This window comes from Ranitomeya variabilis, chromosome 3 (genome assembly GCF_051348905.1).
Source record: "Ranitomeya variabilis isolate aRanVar5 chromosome 3, aRanVar5.hap1, whole genome shotgun sequence".
Taxonomy (NCBI): Eukaryota; Metazoa; Chordata; class Amphibia; order Anura; family Dendrobatidae; genus Ranitomeya; species Ranitomeya variabilis.
In genome coordinates, this window is record NC_135234.1 from 265840295 (window position 1) to 265860954 (window position 20660).

Consider the following 20660-nt stretch of genomic DNA (forward strand, 5'->3'; position numbering starts at 1 on the left):
CTACGTGGGCAGTGTTTTATACTACGTGGGCAGTGTTTTATACTACGTGGGCAGTGTTTTATACTACGTGGGCAGTGTTTTATACTACGTGGGCTGTGTTTTATAGTACGTGCGCAGTGTTTTATAGTACGTGCGCAGTGTTGCATAGTACGTGCGCAGTGTTGCATAGTACGTGCGCAGTGTTGCATAGTACGTGCGCAGTGTTGCATAGTACGTGCGCAGTGTTGCATAGTACGTGCGCAGTGTTGCATAGTACGTGCGCAGTGTTGCATAGTACGTGCGCAGTGTTGCATAGTACGTGCGCAGTGTTGCATAGTACGTGCGCAGTGTTGCATAGTACGTGCGCAGTGTTGCATAGTACGTGCGCAGTGTTGCATAGTACGTGCGCAGTGTTGCATAGTACGTGCGCAGTGTTGCATAGTACGTGCGCAGTGTTGCATAGTACGTGCGCAGTGTTGCATAGTACGTGCGCAGTGTTGCATAGTACGTGCGCAGTGTTGCATAGTACGTGCGCAGTGTTACATACTACGTGGCTCCTATATTCTACATGGCTGTGCTATATGCTATGTGGCTGCTATGGCCTCTGCTATATGCTATGTGGCTGCTATATATATATATATATATATATATATATATATATATATATATATATATATACATACATACATACATACATACATACATACATACATACATACATACATACATACATACATATTCTAGAATACCAAATGCGTTAGAATTGGGCCACCATCTAGTATATATATAATTGTCTAAGGGGTACATCTAGTATACTATATACAGGGGAGATGCCATACGTGTATATACTATATACAGGGGAGATGACAAACAGGTATACAGGTCCTTCTCAAAAAATTAGCATATAGTGTTAAATTTCATTATTTACCATAATGTAATGATTACAATTAAACTTTCATATATTATAGATTCATTATCCACCAACTGAAATTTGTCAGGTCTTTTATTGTTTTAATACTGATGATTTTGGCCTACAACTCCTGATAACCCAAAAAACCTGTCTCAATAAATTAGCATATCAAGAAAAGGTTCTCTAAATGACCTATTACCCTAATCTTCTGAATCAACTAATTAACTCTAAACACATGCAAAAGATACCTGAGGCTTTTAAAAACTCCCTGCCTGGTTCATTACTCAAAACCCCCATCATGGGTAAGACTAGCGACCTGACAGATGTCAAGAAGGCCATCATTGACACCCTGAAGCAAGAGGGTAAGACCCAGAAAGAAATTTCTCAACAAATAGGCTGTTCCCAGAGTGCTGTATCAAGGCACCTCAATGGTAAGTTTGTTGGAAGGAAACAATGTGGCAGAAAACGCTGTACAACGAGAAGAGGTGACCGGACCCTGAGGAAGATTGTGGAGAAGGACCGATTCCAGACCTTGGGGAACCTGAGGAAGCAGTGGACTGAGTCTGGTGTGGAAACATCCAGAGCCACCGTGCACAGGCGTGTGCAGGAAATGGGCTACAGGTGCCGCATTCCCCAGGTAAAGCCACTTTTGAACCATAAACAGCGGCAGAAGCGCCTGACCTGGGCTACAGAGAAGCAGCACTGGACTGTTGCTAAGTGGTCCCAAGTACTTTTTTCTGATGAAAGCAAATTTTGCATGTCATTCGGAAATCAAGGTGCCAGAGTCTGGAGGAAGACTGGGGAGAAGGAAATGCCAAAATGCCTGAAGTCCAGTGTCAAGTACCCACAGTCAGTGATGGTGTGGGGTGCCATGTCAGCTGCTGGTGTTGGTCCACTGTGTTTCATCAAGGGCAGGGTCAATGCAGCTAGCTATCAGGAGATTTTGGAGCACTTCATGCTTCCATCGGCTGAAATGCTTTATGGAGATGAAGATTTCATTTTTCAGCACGACCTGGCACCTGCTCACAGTGCCAAAACCACTGGTAAATGGTTTACTGACCATGGTATTACTGTGCTCAATTGGCCTGCCAACTCTCCTGACCTGAACCCCATAGAGAATCTGTGGGATATTGTGAAGAGAAAGTTGAGAGACGCAAGACCCAACACTCTGGATGAGCTTAAGGCCGCTATTGAAGCATCCTGGGCCTCCATAACATCTCAGCAGTGTCACAGGCTGATTGCCTCCATGCCACGCCGCAATGAAGCAGTCATTTCTGCCAAAGGATTCCCGACCAAGTATTGAGTGCATAACTGAACATTATTATTTGATGGTTTTTTTGTTTGTTATTAAAAAACACTTTTATTTGATTGGACGGGTGAAATATGCTAATTTATTGAGACAGGTTTTTTGGGTTATCAGGAGTTGTAGGCCAAAATCATCAGTATTAAAACAATAAAAGACCTGACAAATTTCAGTGGGTGGATAATGAATCTATAATATATGAAAGTTTAATTGTAATCATTACATTATGGTAAATAATGAAATTTAACACTATATGCTAATTTTTTGAGAAGGACCTGTATACTGAGGGGAAAATGACAGGTGTGAGATCAAAATGACAGGTGTTGGGAGGAAAAATAAGAAGAGTGATGGGGGAAATGAGGAGTGAGGTGCTATAACTAATCACAGTTACTACGCCGGGCTCTTCAGCGTGCGTGTGTGTGCGTGTGTGTGCGTGTGTATAGTATTTATTTTACTTAAACGAAGAGAAAATTGAAAAAACAAAACTATAAAACCTTATTGTAAATCTTGTTGCAATACATGAAATGCTGATGTAGTGGTACAGCAGGCGTCCTGCTGCTCCGATGCTGCGGTTGGCACACTTGGTAGTGTTGTGTGGCAAAAACACACAAGAGCCCAAATATTTCAGAAAGCCAGATCTGCAATGTGATTGTGTGCAGCAGTATTACGGCTCCCGCAGGCTTTGTCTCATTGGTCCTCAATGGCTAGCTGCATGTAGAATGTGGCACTGCTAATAATGTAGTACTAGGGGTAACTCGGGCTCCTGAGGGTGGGGTTGTCAGGAGCTCCGTGTTTCAGGGTTTAGTATTCTGGGCAGGTTCATCTGCAGTGCTGGTTGAAGCCTCTCCCTCCCTATTAATCACCCCACACCCTCCCTCTGCTCTCTCTCTCTCTCGCTCTCTCTCTCTCTCTCCACCCACACCCATTGTCTCAGTGTCTCTCTCCTGCACTGACTCATTCACTCACTTCTTACTTTCTGGGAGGGGGGTGCGCGGCTGCAGGGAGACATGGAGGTTCCATGCGGATCAGAACTTTAGGGTGCAATAAAATCCCACAAGGCCTTTGAAATGCACTGTGGTAATTGACAGTTTAATAACAGCCGAAAGCTTTGTGTCTCACAGTAACGGATAAGTGTGTCCATATGGCAGAAAGCCATGTTGCCTGTGTAGTAATTCTATGTACTTCATACAGTTTTCCCCTCCTTCTCTCCATGTCACTTTAATTAATGACTCAGCAGTCCAAATATTAATTAATGATGTGCAGAAGCCTTGGGAACTGCTCACAAGGATATTATTTGCCATTTAGCGCAAGTCTGGAAGGCAGCACTCCTCTCACACACCACTAATCAGACACCAGCGCCCCTAATTACTGCTCCCGACCCTTTTTCTGCAGAAGAACTTTGAGTAGAGATGAAGATATGATCTTCTTGTTTTTCTATGAAGCTGGTGAGAAATGTTCGGACCATTCTGGTGCTCGGTTATCTCCTCCTCATTGTGCTGTGCCTCCATTATTGTGGACTTAGATCCCACACTGAGACAATCATTAGGTTTTCTAACTCACTTGTGCGCCCTGCCTGCCTAGTGTGACACATTAGGTTACAGCAGCTTTATTGGCGATTATGGCGGTGTGCTGACTTTTTGGCTGCGGCTGCTTCCGAGCTGCAGGAAGTCGCAGACTATTTTCTCCGCTTTCTCACATCCTCTGGTGCTGAATGCACCAGGAAAGACAATGCTTGGCAAAAAGTAATGGCCACAGTTGTCTTTTTCCTGTGTAATGTGTAATACCTTCTCGCCTCCACTCCTGTAAATATCCTTCCACTGACGGGCTGTATGCACATCGCTCCTTATATATTGTATATGCACATCGCTCCTTATATATTGTATATGCACATGCATTATTTATGTGCAGCGGTCAGAGGAGAGAAGTCATCCAAGCAAATCAGTGTGTGCATGCCGGCTGGACAGAAGGAGAGCTGAGGACAAACAAGGACAAACGCACACCACATATTATTCTTCCACTGCAGTGCAGGGCTACGGTATGTGCTGTAAAAGCAATTGTCAAACCTGTGTTTAATGGATGTCAATTAGTATTATACGTGTCCCTCCAAGGTTTCCAAGTCTCTCCGGAAACCTCGGACACTGCAGGCACAATGTGAAGGAGCCCATGGATGAGAAAGCGAATCGGCATGTGAACATGGAGCAAGGAAAGGGGAAAAAAGCAAATAATACATACGGTAATCAGAAGCATAGCCCTTCCATCGCCAGATGGAGTCCAAAACATTGCCTTTTTGGCCTCCATCTGGCTGATGTACATCAGGATACGTTTTTTTGTCTGCATGGAATAGCACAACAGACTGTAAAGAAGAATGTCTTTACGTGATGGATGACTCCTTTGGGGAGACTGGATGCAATGTTTTCAGGCGCAGTGTGAAAGGAGCCCGAGGATCATAACAAACAGAGAAATCTGACAGTAAGAAAAGCAAAACTGTCATCCACAATAGGGTGTGCGGTGCTGGAGGCCGATGTAGGCCTCACCAAGGTACAGTAGAGGCCTCATGGTCCTATTAAAGCTTCACGAAAAATAGTGCTGGAATGGGAAAGTGACAGTAAGCCTTCCATCACTGTGCACCCCAATCTCCATTGCTTGGCGGCCTATCACACACTGCAAGCGATTCTCTCTCTCTCTCTCTCATCTATCTCAGAAGTCTGAACAGTCATCTCCATCATTGACCTGTGACTTTCTACTAAACCCCTTCCCCACGCATCTCCAGTGACGACCCTGTGTAAAATAATTCATGTATTTAATCACACAGGCAGTTTCGGTGCCTTCATAGATACCAATAGTCTTAATCAAAAAAGCGTGTCACTGAGGCTTACAAGGCTATGAAAGTAAATGGGTATAGGGAATTGTGTATAATGTAACAAATGCGTTGTTCTTGCTATGCAATCTGAGATCCCCATGATGTAGGGCAGAGCCCTTAATTACTGTGTTTTTGTAAAATCAGTGTTTATGCAGCAGGAGATTGACTATAGGACCTGGTGTCTTGTGCCTCCTTGTCCTGTTGCTCTGTGCAACTCCACCACCCCCACTGATTAGCTGTGTACACTGTGCATAGGAGAATGCTGCTAACATTACAAAGTCCGCATTCTGAGTGAGCCCTCTAGATCTGCAGCAGAGAAAACACTAATTCTTTTAAAATGACAGCATACATACCAGTAAGTGAAAATCCAGTGATTATATAGCAAAAAGCCACTGATAGATTACATAGCTATAAAACTGCAAATATAAGACATGAGAAACAGCCACATGGAAAGCCATAATAGGACACAGGAAATTCAGTCCTGATTGGACTTTACCTTATAAAGGATATGGACACCGGGGGCTTTTTTGCTAAATCTTTTTTGCAGTTCGGTTACATTTAAATTTGTGCAGTTTCTTTTATGGCTCTGTGAGCTATCTGTTGCAGGCTGCAGAATAAGTCATCTGAAAATTGCTCAGGGAGTCTGTTCTGACAGGAGTCCTGACTTTCTTCTTAGCTCTACTATGCCACATCAAAGTTGAGATATTCTTTGTGGTCCTAGATTACCTGAGAGGAGCTTATAAAAAGACATATAAGGCTACTTTCACACTAGCGTCGGGCTCGGCCCGTCGCGGTGCGTCGGGCCGAGGTTCCCGACGCTAGCGTTGTCTCCGCCGCACAACGGGGGCAGCGGATGCATTTTTCCAGCGCATCCGCTGCCCCATTGTGAGGTGCGGGGAGGTGGGGGCGGAGTTCCAACCGCGCATGTGCGGTCGGAAAAAGCGGACCGTCGGGAGCAAAAAATGTTACATGTAACGTTTTTTGGTCCCGGCGGTCCGCCACAGCACGGCGCAACCGTCGCACGACGGTTGCGACGTGTGTCATTGCGTCGCAAATGCGTCGCTAATGTTAGTCAATGCAGAAAAAACGCGTCCTGCAAGCACTTTTGCAGGATGCGTTTTTTCGGCAAAACGACGCATTGCGACGTAATGCAGTTAACGCCAGTGTGAAAGTAGCCTAAGGCTGTACTTACATGTTGCGTTTTTTTAATACAAATTTTCAGCTGCATTTCACAGTAGCAGCAAAGTCTGTGAGATTGCAGAAAACTCATGCACACAGCTAAGTTATTTTGTCCTCCGTATAATCTGCAATACCTTGTTTTTTGCAAAATTCAGCATATTGCTTCTTTCAGTGCTTATCACCAATTTAACCCCTTAACGACAGCTGATACGCCTTTTAACAGCGGCAGTTAAGGGTAATTATTACTCAGTGCCACTTTTTACCGGCGCTGAGAAATGTCATAGCGCACCCCAGCGTTGCAAATTCTCCAGGTTCTCGGCTACCGGAGGTAGCTTGAGACCCCAGAGAACATGATTTGGGTCGGTTTTTAACCAACCCCTGTGGTGGGATCACCGTTATTCATGTAATAACGGCGACCACAAGAAAAGTATGATTTCCCATTTAATTTTCTCTTCTCTGATATGATCTAGCACATCAGAGGAGAGAGAAATGGGGTCCCCCGAGGCTCCTCCCGGTATTTCCAGTGTCCATGGACTCCTGCATCCCCTGGTCCTGTCCCCCGGCTGTCGACGTCTTCTTCTGGGAAGAAAATGACAGGCACATGAATAGTGCGCCATCCGAGATCTGCCAGCTGGCACCCGGCAACAATAGGAATTTTTTTCTATTGGTTCATTTAAATCGCTGTGTTAGGGTCTATCACAGTGATCAAAATATAAAAAAAGTAAATCAAACCCCCTTTATCATCCCCTTAATTGGGTAAGGTTAGGTAAATAATAAAATACAAAAATCTATTTATTTCCATTTTTCTGTTAGGGTTGGGGCTAGGGTTAGGGTTGGGTTTAGAGCTATGGTTAGGGTTGGGTTAAGGTTGTGGTTAGGGATGGGATTATGGTTAGGGTTGGGATTAGGGTTAGGGGTGTTTTAGGGTTGTGGTTAGGGGTGTGTTGGGGTTAGGGTTGGAGTTAGAATTGAGGGGGTACCACTGTTTAGGTACATCAAGGGGTCTCCAAACGCGACATAGCACCTACCATTGATTTCAGCCAATTTTGCTTTCAAAATGTCAAATAGTGCTCTCTCCCTTCTGAGCCCTGGCATGCGCCCAAACAGTGGCTTTCCCCCACATACGGGGTATCGGCATACTCGGGAGAAATTGTGGTTGTAAAAATGTAATAAGTTATTCTTCACTACCCAATGGTATAAAATTCTGTGACTCACCTGTGGTGTCAATATGATCACTGCACCCGTAGATAAATTCATTGAGAGGTGTAGTTTGTAAAATGGGGTTAGTTATGGAGGGTTCTGCTGTTCTGGCACCTCAGGGGCTCTACCAATGTGATATGGCATCCTCAAGCCAGTCCAGCAAAATCTGAACTCCAATATGGCGCTTCATACCTTCTGAGCTTTGCACTGTGCCTCAAACTAACCACATATGGGTATTGGTGTACTCAGAAGAAAGTGCACAACATATTTTGGGGTCAAACTTTCCCTGTTAACCTTGTGAATGTAAAACATTTGGGGCTAAAAGAACATTTTTGTGGGAAAATTGTATTTTTTTTTTTCATGGCTCATTGTTATAAAACCTGTGGGTTCAAGGTGCTCACCACACCACACATCTAGATAAAATACTTGAGGTGTTTCCATTGTTTAGGCACATCAGGAGCTCTCCAAATGCAACATGACACCCCTAGAACATTTAATCAAAATCTGTTCCAAAATGTCACTCCATCCTTTCGGAGCCGTACTGCACGCCCAAACATGAAATACTCTGCCAACAAAACCACATGGTACAATGTCACTATTATGGCAGTATATCAAACCTATGTGGAAAATTGGACATAGAGAGGACACATCAAAAACTACCATATAACCTGTAACCAAAGAAATAATGATGTACAAGTCCAAATAGAGATAAAAAAACATTACATCTTTATTATTGATAGATACCTAAAATAGATTCAGGTAGATAATGGACAAGAGAGTATATAAAATAACAGACTAGTTGTGCAAAATGCGGTTACAAAAGGCCCCCCCCCATATGAATAACCCACCCAGTAAGCCGTATATCTCATAATATCAAAATATTAATCAGTAAAGGCACCATAGATATATATCTATTATGTTCCAAAATGAACCCATAATACATCCAAACAGCCTCTATTATAAAGCATAGGAGGTCAATAGTAATGTTTTAGAATGCCGTTTTTAGAATGGTGTCACTTTTGGGTATTTTCTGTAATGTAGGCCACTCAGTCACTTCAAATGTGAGGTGGGTCCTAAAAAAAATAAAAGTTTTGTACATTTTGTTATAAAAATGAGAAATTGTTTGTCAACTTTTAACCCTTAAAAGTTTCTAAGAAAAATTATTTCTCAGAAATTGTGCTAATGGAAAGTAGACATGTGGTAAATGTTACTTATTAACTATTTTGTGTGTTATTGCCTCATAAAATGACATTGAGGGGCGTAACTACAACAGGTTGCAATCGCACCCGGGCCCTGGAGCCTAGGGGGCCCTAAAAGTACCTTCGGCCTATAGAAAAAGACTATTGCTATTAAAGATTTAACCCCTTCAAGACCTTGCCTTATTCCATTTTTGCGTTCTCTTTTTTCGCTCCCCTCCTTCCCAGAGCCATAACTTTTTTATTTTTCCGTCAATATGGCCATGAGAGGGCTTGTTTTTTGCGGCGCAAGTTGCACTTTTGAAAGACCTCATTGGTTTTAGCATGTCGTGTACTAGAAAACGGGAAAAAAATTCTAAGTGCGGTGAAATTGCAAAAAAGTGCAATCCCACACTTGTTTATTGTTTGGCTTTTTTGCTAGGTTCACTAAATGCTAAAACTGACCTGCCATTTTGATTCTCCAGGTTATTACAAGTTCATAGACACCAAACATGTATAGGTTACGTTTTATCTAAGTGGTAAAAAAAAATTCCAAACTTTGCTAAAAAAATAAATAAATAAATTGCGCAATTTTCCAATACCCGTAGCGTCTCCATTTTTCATGATCTGGGGTCAGGTGAGGGCTTATTTTTTGCGCGCCAAGCTGACATTTTTAACCCCTTAACCCCATATGACGTACTATCCCGTCATGGTGACCTGGGACTTAATTCCCAGTGACGGGATAGTACGTCATATGCGATCGGCCGCGCTCATGGGGGGAGCGCGGCTGATCGTGGCCGGGTGTCAGCTGACTATCGCAGCTGACATCTGGCACTATGTGCCAGGAGTGGTCACGGACCGGCCCTGGCACATTAATCCCCGGCATACTTCGATCAAACAAGATCGGCATAGGGAAGCATCGCGCAGGGAGGGGGCTCCCTGCGTGCTTCCCTGAGACCCTCGAAGCAACACGATGTTATCACGTTGCTCCGAGATTCTCCTACCTCCTTCTCCCTGCAGGACCCGGATCCAAAATGGCCGCGGGGCTACATTCGGGTCCTGCAGGGAGGTGGCTTACCAGCGCCTGCTCAGAGCAAGCACTGGTAAGCCTGCAGCCCTGCATGTCAGATCGCTGATCTGACACAGTGCTGTGCAAAGTGTCAGATCAGCGATCTGTCACTATAACATGATGCCCCCCATCCCCGGGGCAATGTTATAAAGTAAAAAAAAAAAAATCACATGTGTAAAAAAAAAAAAAAAAAAAAATCCTAAATAAAGAAAAAATATATATATTGTTCCCATAAATACATTTCTTTATCTAAATAATAAAAAAAACAATAAAAGTACACATATTAAGTATTGCCGCGTCCGTAACAACCCCACCTATAAAACTGTCCCGCTAGTTAACCCCTTCAGTGAACGCGGTAAAAAAAGGCAAAAAATGACGCTTTATTATCATACCGCCGAACAAAAAGCGGAATAACAAAAAGACGGATATAAGTAACCATGTTACCGCTGAAAGCGTCATCTTGTCCCGCAAAAAATGAGCCGTCATACAGCATCATCAGCGGAAAAAAGTTATAGTCCTCAGAATAAAGCGAGGCAAAAATAATCATTTTTTCTATAAAATAGCTTTTATCGTATAAAAGCGCCAAAACATAAAAAAATGATATAAATGAGGTATCGCTGTAATCGTACTGACCCGAAGAATAAAACTGCTTAATCAATTTTACCAAACGTGGAACGATATCAACGCCCCCAAAAAAGAAATTCATGAATAGCTGTGTCAGGACTCTGAAAATTTTTTACCTTTTGTGCATTACTGCCCTATTCCAAGATGGCGTCTTTGGTCTCATGTGCACTGTGTCTTCCTGCTATAAAACTCCACCCCAGCCTTCAGTCTGTGCTAGAGTATTCTGCCTTGCATCCAGCTCCTGACTATGTTGACTCCCTGGCTATATAGCTGCTCCTGTGAACCTGTGTGGAGATCCTGCTACTCTGCTCTGAGTTCCTGCTGCATACACCAGCTTCCAGTAATCCTCCTTCATCTGCTGCTCGTGTTTACTTCCATCTGCATTTGCTGGACATGTAAGCTGTTGCTGCTCTGCAATAACCTGAGACTGTTACCCAGGCCTCCCTGGTTGAGCTAAGATATTATTTGAACTGCCTTATAAGCATATCTATCTGTGTCTGGACTAAGACAAGGATTTATTTGTGTCAAGTATCCTCAAGAATAATTGTGCTTCATAGACTTTCTGCGTGATTGCATTTTCCTCTGAAGTTTCCTATAGACTGCTAAGCTGCGTTTTATATTTACACCAAGTGTTGTGGACTTGAGCTTCTCTCTGCACCAGTTTGAATCACTATGTGATAATATAGACTTTACCACTTATAAAAGTGTGTCTTGTAGTTGTCTTATTCCACGCAAAGAGTCTCCTGAGTTATCCCCTATAATTATTACAAGCTGGTTTTTGGTCATTCTGCCTCACAAAAATCGGAATAAAAAGCGATCAAAAAATGTCACGTGCCCGAAAATGTTACCAATAAAAACGTCAACTCGTCCCGCAAAAAACAAGACCTCACATGACTCCGTGGACCAAAATATGGAAAAATTATAGCTCTCAAAATGTGGAGACACAAAATCTATTTTTTGCAATAAAAAGCGTATTTTCGTCTGTGATGGCTGTCAATCATAAAAATCCGCCAAAAAACCCACTAGAAAAGTAAATCAAACCCCCCTTCATCACCCCCATAGTTAGAGAAAAATAATAAAATTTAAAAAAAGTATGTATTTCCATTTTCCCTTTAGGGTTAGGGGTAGGGTTAGGGCTAGGGTTGGGGCTAGGGTTTCAGTTAGAATTGAGGGTTTCCACTATTTAGGCACATCAGGGGCTCTCCAAACGCGACATGGCGTCACATCTCAATTCCAGCCAATTCTGCGTTGAAAAAGTAAAACAGTGCTCCTTCCCTTACGAGCTCTCCCGTGCGCCCAAACAGGGGTTTACCCCAACATATGGGGTATCGGCGTGCTCAGGACAAATTGGACAACAACTTTTGGGGTCCAATTTCTCTTGTTACCATTGGGAAAATAAAAATTTGGGGGGCTAAAAAAACATTTTTGTGTGAAAAAATGATTTTTTATTTTCACGGCTCTGCGTTATAAACTGTAGTGAAACACTTGGGGGTTCAAAGTTCTCACAACACATCTAGATAAGTTCCTTGGGGGGTCTAGTTTCCAATATGGGGTCACTTGTGGGGGTTTCTGCTGTTTAGGTACATTAGGGGCTCTGCAAACGCAATGTGACGCCTGCAGACCAATCCATCTAAGTCTGCATTCCAAATGGCCATCCTTCCCTTCCGAGCTCTGCCATGCACCCAAACGGTGGTTCCCCCCCACATATTGGGTATCAGCGTACTCAGGACAAATTGGACAACAACTTTTGGGGTCCAATTTCTCTTGTTACCCTTGGGAAAATACAAAACTAGGGGCTAAAAAATTTTGTGGGAAAAAAATAATTTTTATTTTCAAGGCTCTGCGTTATAAACTGTAGTGAAACACTTGGGGGTTCAAAGCTCTCACAACACATCTAGATAAGTTCCTTAGGGGGTTTACTTTCCAAAATTGTGTCACTTTTGGGGGGTTTCAATGTTTAGGCACATCAGTGGGTCTCCAAACACAACATGGCGTCCCATCTCAATTCCTGTCAATTCTGCATTGAAAAGTCAAACAGCGCTACTTCCCTTCCGAGCTCTGCCATGTGCCCAAACAGTGGTTTACCCCCACATATGGGGTATCGGCGTACTCAGGACAAATTGTAAAACAACTATTGGGGTCCAATTTCTCCTGTTACCCTTGGTAAAATAAATGAAATTGGAGCTGAAGTAAATTTTTTGTGAAAAAAAGTTAAATGTTCATTTTTATTTAAATATTCCAAAAATTTCTGTGAAACACCTGAAGGGTTAATAAACTTCTTGAATGTGGTTTTGAGCACCTTGAGGGGTGCAGTTTTTAGAATGGTATTACACTTGGTTATTTTCTATCATATAGACCCCTCAAAATTACTTCAAATGAGATGTTGATGAGATGGTGTTGTAAAAATGAGAAATTGCTGGTCAGCTTTTAATTCTTATAACTCCCTAACAAAAAAAATGTGGTTCCAAAATTGTGCTGATGTAAAGTAGACATGTGGGAAATGTTACTTATTAAGTATTTTGTGTGATCTCTCTGTGATTTAAGGGCATAAAAATTCTAAGTTGGAAAATTGCAAAATTTTCGCCAAATTTCCGTTTTTTTTCACAAACGCAAGTCTTATCGAATAAATTTTACCACTGTCATGAAGTACAATATGTCACGAGAAAACAGTGTCAGAATCATCAGGATCCGTTGAAGCGTTCCAGAGTTATAACCTCATAAAGGGACAGTGGTCAGAATTGTAAAAATTGGCCCGGTCATTAACGTGCAAACCACCCTTGGGGCTTAAGGGGTTAATGATACCATTTTGGTGCAGATACTTTCTTTTGATCGCCCGTTATTGCATTTTAATGCAATGTTGCGGCGACTAAAAAAAACCGTAATTCTGGCATTTCGATTTTTTTCTCGCTACGCTGTTTAGCGATCAGGTTAATGCTTTTTTTTTTTATCGGGCGATTCTGAGCGCGGCGATAACAAATATGTGGAGGTTTGATTTTTTTATTGTTTTATTTTGAATGGGGGCGAAAGGGGGGAGATTTAAACTTTTAATTTTTTTTCATTTTTTTTTTCATATTTTTTTAGTTTTCCTTTTTTTTTACTTTTGCCATGCTTCAATAGCCTCTATGGGAGGCTAGAAGCTGGCATAGTTTGATCTGCTACATAGCAGCGATCATCAGATCGCTCCTATATAGCTGAATTACAGGCTTGCTATGAGCGCCTACCACAGGGTGGCACTCACAGCAAGCCGGCATCAGCAACCATAGAGGTCTCAAGGAGACCTCTGGTTGCTATGCAGACGCATCGCTGACCCCCAATCATGTGACGGGGGTCGGCGATGCGCTCATTTCTGGCCCAATGGCTGGAAGCGCCGGTTAAATGCCGCTGTCAGCGTTTGACAGCAGCATTTAACTAGTTAATAGTGGTTGGTGAATCGCGATTTCACCCGCCGCTATTGCGGGCAGATGTCAGCTGTTCAAAACAGCTGACATGTCCCGGCTTTGATGCGGTGTCAGCGCTGGAGCCCGCATCAAAGTGGGGATACCGACCTCCGCTGTAATAGTACGGTGGAGGTCAGTAAGGGGTTAAATTATTTGGAGCCCCTCTGGAGCTTTCGCATCGGGGCCCATGAGTTTCAAGTTACACCACTGATGACATTGATCAGAATTGTAAAACATGGCCTGGTCAGGAAGGTGAAAACAGACTTCGAGGTGAACGGGTTAAAGTCACAATAAAACTTACAATGGCTGATAAAGGTAAAATTAGTAAACACTGGAAGCCAACTCTTCTAGCACGTTGCATACCCTCCGGTGAATTCTGGCTCTGCTAAGATGACAGATTCCCTTCAAGTCCCAGACAACTCATTTAATGTACTGTATTATGGAGGGAGTCCATTTGATCAGCAGTATGTTCCCACAATGAGCTTTTGGTAAGTTTTTGGCATTGCAGAATTTCTGCCCTATTTTTGCACCTGTTATTTAAATTAGGCTTGTGGCTTCATCACGTTTTTTGATGCTGCTTTTTTTTCTTTGTCAACCTTTAAATAAAGCTGCTTTTTTTGTTTTTGGCTTTGACAAAACTTTGTTGTAATACCTAGGTGCTGACTACACAAATTTTTGATGCGTTTCCACCACTTAAACACACTAAAACGCATGTGTGTTTTTATTTATTTTTTTTCATTGCAGACTTTCCATATCTAATGCTAGTCTATGGGGAAAAAATACACAGTGATAACTCGGCATACCCGCAAGAGCAATTATCATGCCGTATATCTGAAACACGCACTGCATGTCATTTTACGCTGAGATTTCTATAAATCGCATCCACTTTGCTGGAAGTGTAAGACGCTCCTTTTTTTACGCAACATCAAAAACTCCCCAAAAGCGTAGCCCATATGTGATCACCAAGTCCTTTTATCCTATATAACTGTTGCGTGGTAAGTCAGTCTGTTATACCAAGATCCAATATGTGCAAGAAAAATTTGGAGCGACATCCTATGTTGTACACATCATTACCACCATCGTCATTGCAACACTGTATACACACACACATACATACATACACATATACAGTCATGGCCAAAAGTATTAACACCCCTGCAATTCTGTCAGATAATACTCAGTTTCTTCCTGAAAATGATTGCAAACACAAATTCTTTGGTATTATTATCTTCATTTAATTTGTCTTAAGTGAAAAAACACAAAAAGAATTGTCCTAAAGCCAAATTGGATATAATTCCACACCAAACATAAAAAAGGGGGTGGATAAAAGTATTGGCACTGTTCGAAAAATCATGTAATGCTTCTCTAATTTGTGTAATTAACAGCACCTGTAACTTACATGTGGCACCTAACAGGTGTTGGCAATAACTAAATCACACTTGCAGCCAGTTGACATGGATTAAAGTCCTGTGTCCTTGTGTGTACCACATTGAGCATGGAGAAAAGAAGGAAGACCAAAGAACGGTCTGAGGACTTGAGAAACCAAATTGTGAGGAACCTTGAGCAATCTCAAGGCTACAAGTCCATCTCCAAAGACCTGAATGTTCCTGTGTCCACCGTGCGCAGTGTCATCAAGAAGTTTAAAGCCCCTGGCACTGTGGCTAACCTCCCTAGATGTGGACGGAAAAGAAAAATTGACAAGAGATTTCATCGTAAGATTGTGCGGATGTTGGATAAAGAACCTCGACTGACATCCAAACAAGTTCAAGCTGCCCTGCAGTCCGAGCGTACAACAGTGTCAACCCCTACTATCCGTCGGCGTCTGAATGAAAAGGGACTGTATGGTAGGAGACCCAGGAAGACCCCACTTCTTACTCCGAGACATAAAATAGCCAGGTTGGAGTTTGCCAAAACTTACCTTGAAAAGCCTAAAACGTTTTGGAAGAATGTTCTCTGGTCAGATGAGACAAAAGTAGAGCTTTTTGAGCAAAGGCATCAAGATAGAGTTTACAGGAGAAAAAAAGAGGCATTCAAAGAAAAGAACACGGTCCCTACAGTCAAAGATGGCGGAGGTTCCCTGATGTTTTGGGGTTGCTTTGCTGCCTCTGGCACTGGACTGCTTGACCGTGTGCATGGCATTATGAAGTCTGAAGACTACCAACAAATTTTGCAGCATAATGTAGGGCCCAGTGTGAGAAAGCTGGGTCTCCCTCAGAGGTCATGGGTCTTCCAGCAGGACAATGACCCAAAACAGACTTCAAAAGGCACTAGAAAATTGTTTGAGAGAAAGCACTGGAGACTTCTAAGGTGGCCAGCAATGAGTCCAGACCTGAATCCCATAGAACACCTGTGGAGAGATCTAAAAATGGCAGTTTGGAGAAGGCACCCTTCAAATATCAGGGACCTGGAGCAGTTTGCCAAAGAAGAATGGTCTAAAATGCCAGCAGAGGATTGTAAGAAACTCATTGATGGTTACCGGAAGTGGTTGGTCGCAGTTATTTTGGCTAAAGGTTGTGCAACCAAGTATTAGGCTGAGGGTGCCAATACTTTTGTCTGGCCCATTTTTGGAGTTTTGTGTGAAATGATCAATGTTTTGCTTTTTGCTTCATTCTCTTTTGTGTTTTTTCATTTAAGACAAATTTAAATGAAGATGAAAATTTGGCACGACGTGGGCAGCGGATGCAGTTTTTCAACGCATGCGCTGCCCATTCTAAAGTCCCGGGGAGGAAGGGGCGGAGTTCCGGACGCGCATGCGGGGTAGGAAATGGTGGATCAGACGTACGAAAAAACGTTACATTGAACGTTTTTTCGTGACAACGGTCCGCCAAAACACGACGGATCCAGTGCACGACGGACGCGACGTATGGCCATACGTCGCGATCCGTCGGCAATATAAGTCTATGGGGAAAAATCGCATCCTGCGGGCACATTTTCAGGATCCGTTTTTTTCCCCAAAACGACGCATTGCGACGGACGTCACACGACGCAAGTGTGAAAGAAGCCTTAGCTAGCAGACAGCCTCGGACCACACTTTGAGTCACAGGTTGGGGAACCCCTGATTTATGGGTAGAAACTGGCTGAGTAAATACACCTTTTTAGCCTCATTCAGATGTCAGTGATTTTTCTTGTATCTTAAAACAGACTTTTCCATCAGGGCCTTGGATCAGAGTTTCATCAATGTTTGGTCCGTGTCTGCTTTTACCCTCAATATTTATCTCAGCAATTTCTCATATGATTTAAAAAAAATTGAACGTTAACTGCTTCACCAAGTACAATTGGTACGTCTTCTAACAGATTGAACACGTACATGAAGAATGGAAGTATGAATGAGGCCTAAGTGTTACAAGGCTCCGAAGTAAAGGAGCGATTCTGCATGAAAAACAGATGTTTTGGGCGTGTGAAAGACGTCGTGTGCACATGGTAACACAAAAACTGATTCAGACATACCCAATGGAAAGAATGCACCAGGACATCAATGTCGGCTAGAGAAAAGGCCATGATATTTATTAAAGGGAATCTGTCACCTACTTTTTCATATATAAGCTTCGGCCATCGCCATCAGGGTCTTATCTACGGCATTCTGTAATACTGTAGATAAGCCCCAAATGTAACCTGAAATATAAGAAAAACAAGTTAGATTATACTCACCCGGGGGGGGGGCGGTCGGGGTCCGATGGGCGTCGGGGTCCGGCGCCTCCCGTCTTCATGTGATGACGTCCCCTTCCTTGCATCCTGTCGCGGCTCCAGAGCCGCAGCATGAATACAAAAAGAGGATGTCATCGTAAGAAGATGGGAGGCCCGGACCGGACCGCGACGCCCATCGAACCAGAACCGGACCGGGACCGCCCCTGGGTGAGTATAATCTAACCTCTTTTTATCATTATTCAGGATACATCGGGGACTTATCTACAGCATTCCAGAATTCCAAAGTCATCCTGCACTTTTTCAAGTTAACCAATCAGATTAAAATAAAGACTGTCAAAAACTGGTTTTAACTGGAACAATAACCTGCTCCTGAATTCACAGCTAAACTGACAGTTGAACTTTTAACCTTAAAGAAAACCATGCCATACACCATAATACAATACACAAAAAGGGGGTGAGGGTTTGTGTTCTCATTAGACCCCCATTATATTTGTTATGAGGGGTTCCATACCCTGAGGCGGCTACTTCATGCGATACCACTTTTATGGAAACACTTATAACAGGTTAAGCTCATACAAGATACAAAATATTCTAAGTGTGGAGAGAATGGACAGCCTTGCTGATTACCACTGGTGATGGAGGAAAGAATGAGAAGTGTTCTCACACTTACCAATGCTGTATAGCCATATTGGTACCAGAGCCTTTTTGGTTCATCGCAGGCTCACGTTAAGCACTGAGGTTGTGGCGTAGTATATTAGGTTAATGGACCTGGCCATGTAACTCGGCCATCTCACATTGGCATGAAGCTCCCTTGGGCCCTATGAATAATGTGTGGGAGGAATAATAAAAGGCCTGTCGTTTTGGCATTGGGAAAATAGCAAAATAGAAATGTGGGATCCTGAAGTGTACAATATTTCAACCGCAATTATTTAAAAACAAAACTGAAGTGGATCCTGAATACAAAGTATAAAGGGCGATATCTGCTTCTCACTTGCACCCACACCTAGTTTTTTCATTCAGATTAATGACCGAATCTGTGTCTGAGGCTAGCAATATTTATCCTGTCACAGGGAATCTGTCAGGTCCCCCATGCCCTCCAGCGAGCACTTATTTATCAGGAAATTCCCTGCCTAACCAGCCCCTGTATAATGTTTTGTCTGGTCAAATTAGGCTAAAAAAAAGCATTTATATTGCCCCCGTGTCCTATGCTAATGACGGCTTTGATTAGGCGATGGGGATTTAGTTGCCCAGACTAGTCAGCCGCTGGGTGTCCTTTCCCTGGCTTTAGAGACATGCACTGCATATGTCTGAAAGTTTAGAAGATGGCTTCCGGTCATGTGCAGTGTGCATCTCAGAAGTCGGAAAGTGTACACCCAGCTTCAGAGATTCGGTGATGCTGCCAAAATGAGCGGGGCGCGTATGTGCTAGATTTGTATAAGCGGCAGTGATGCAGCTCGTGCAAATTGTTATCGCGACCACACGGGCGTGATAAAATGGGTGACTAGTCTGGGGCAACTAACACCCCATCGACCAGTCAAAGCCCTTAGTAGCACAGGAAATAGTGCCAAAATAAATGTTTTTTTTTTTTTTTTTTTTTTAAAAAAAAACCTCATTTGACCAGAAAAAAATGTTATACAGAGATGGTTGGGCAGGGAATTTACTGATCAGTGCATGCTGCTGGGTTGGAGGGCATGGGGGACCTGACAGGATCCCTTTTAAAGGCGCTGTCCAGCCAAAATCGATAAGTCTGCAGCTACTCTGTGTGACTGCATTAATAAAGTTTTGTCTGAGCCAAATACTGGGAAGTAGCCAAAACAAAGCAGCTTTATTTTATACATGACATAAGAAAAAGAGACAAAAATGCATGTAACTTAATTTAGCTAATCGGTCAGAAATGTTGCAACATCAAAAACTCTACAAATACTCATGGTGAGAACAGAGCCCAAAAGTCATATTCTATTACACTGTAACATTATGTATAAAATGTTTAGTCTGTTCATGCTACTGACTGGTCTTTTATGTTTGCTTCCTCAGCAGCTGCTATCCTCCATTTCGGGTCTCCACAAACACCAGGATAACCCAACAGGTTACCACCCTGCTACACCCCCTTAACATGTGCATCCTGTTTGCATTGTCAAGCTTAAAGCACTCATTGGAGATGTGTGAAAGGAGAGTGATATAGACTAAGAAATCCCCAAGGAAGACTTCACATAGAACGCAGGAATACAAGAACATTAAAAAAGAAAACAAGCCTAAAAGAAAGAGGAGATAAGTTAGGTGGTACACAGACTCCTGTGGAATCACATCCACAAAATGGCAAACAATTCCACAGATCATCACCCTTCTAATTCTGTCAATGATGGCAGCTATGAAGGGGACTTTGGGTGCAGCGTGCAGGAACTGCGGGACCTTATGGAGTTGAGGAGTGGAGAAGCGGTGAATCGGATAAGGGACAACTATGGTGGAGTGAGCACCATCTGCAGAAGACTAAAGACTTCTCCAGTAGAAGGTATAGTAGATGTCAGTCTACATCTGATTTCAGCTGTTGAATGAACATTTAGCCTACATGAAAACAAGCGCTGTACTTACGATGCTGCCTCTGTGGCTTATTACAACTGTCTTAGTAGGAAACATTGTGTGGTGCTTTCGTTTGGCTCCAAAATGTAATCTACAGAACCCAAAGGACTAATACTCTGCTCTTCTGATGCATTTTTAGATAATAAAGCCCGGCAGTCATGGGATATAGTCATGGAAGAAGGCTCGAACAGGTTGTTAGACTTACAAAATTGGACAGGGGTTAGGGCCACACAACAGTTTTCTTTCCATCGGAGAAAACCCATTTGCTCATGCTAACCATACTCTGATCAGAGTTAGACCGGAGTGGGATCCGATTTTTGTCAGAAAAAAATAGTGTTTGAATGGGCCGATTATCTGATGCAAATCCTGCAAGCTGCCTTTTTTTTTTCATGGGTGTAACTGCTATCAATGAAAAACACAGATAGCACTGGACTGATTGATAACCTGAGTTGGATCTGCTGGTTGCAGGGCAGGCTTGGCTTTATGTGCACACGATGCGGAAAACGCTGCGGATCCGCAGCTGCGCGTCCGCAGCAGTTTCCCATGAGTTTACATTACAATGTAAACCTATGGGAAACAAAAAACGCTGTGCCCATGCTGCGGAAAAAAACGTGCGGAAACGCAGCGGTTTACATTTCGCAGCATGTCACTTCTTTCTGCGGATTCCACAGCGGTGCTCCTATAGAAAACCGCAGTTGTAAA

General features: G+C 43.0%; 1 protein-coding gene across 5 annotated transcripts in view; it reads left to right on the forward strand.

The window, feature by feature from the left end:
* Positions 1-20660, forward strand: part of ATP2B4 (ATPase plasma membrane Ca2+ transporting 4) — a 250881-nt gene that overhangs the window by 63632 nt on the left and 166589 nt on the right. For all 5 annotated transcript variants that reach the window (XM_077295436.1, XM_077295437.1, XM_077295435.1 and 2 more), the window contains exon 2: positions 19416-19890. In XM_077295436.1, coding sequence (XP_077151551.1) covers positions 19695-19890 — 196 coding nt within the window. In that variant the 5' untranslated portion in view covers positions 19416-19694. The remainder of the gene's footprint in view (positions 1-19415; positions 19891-20660) is intronic.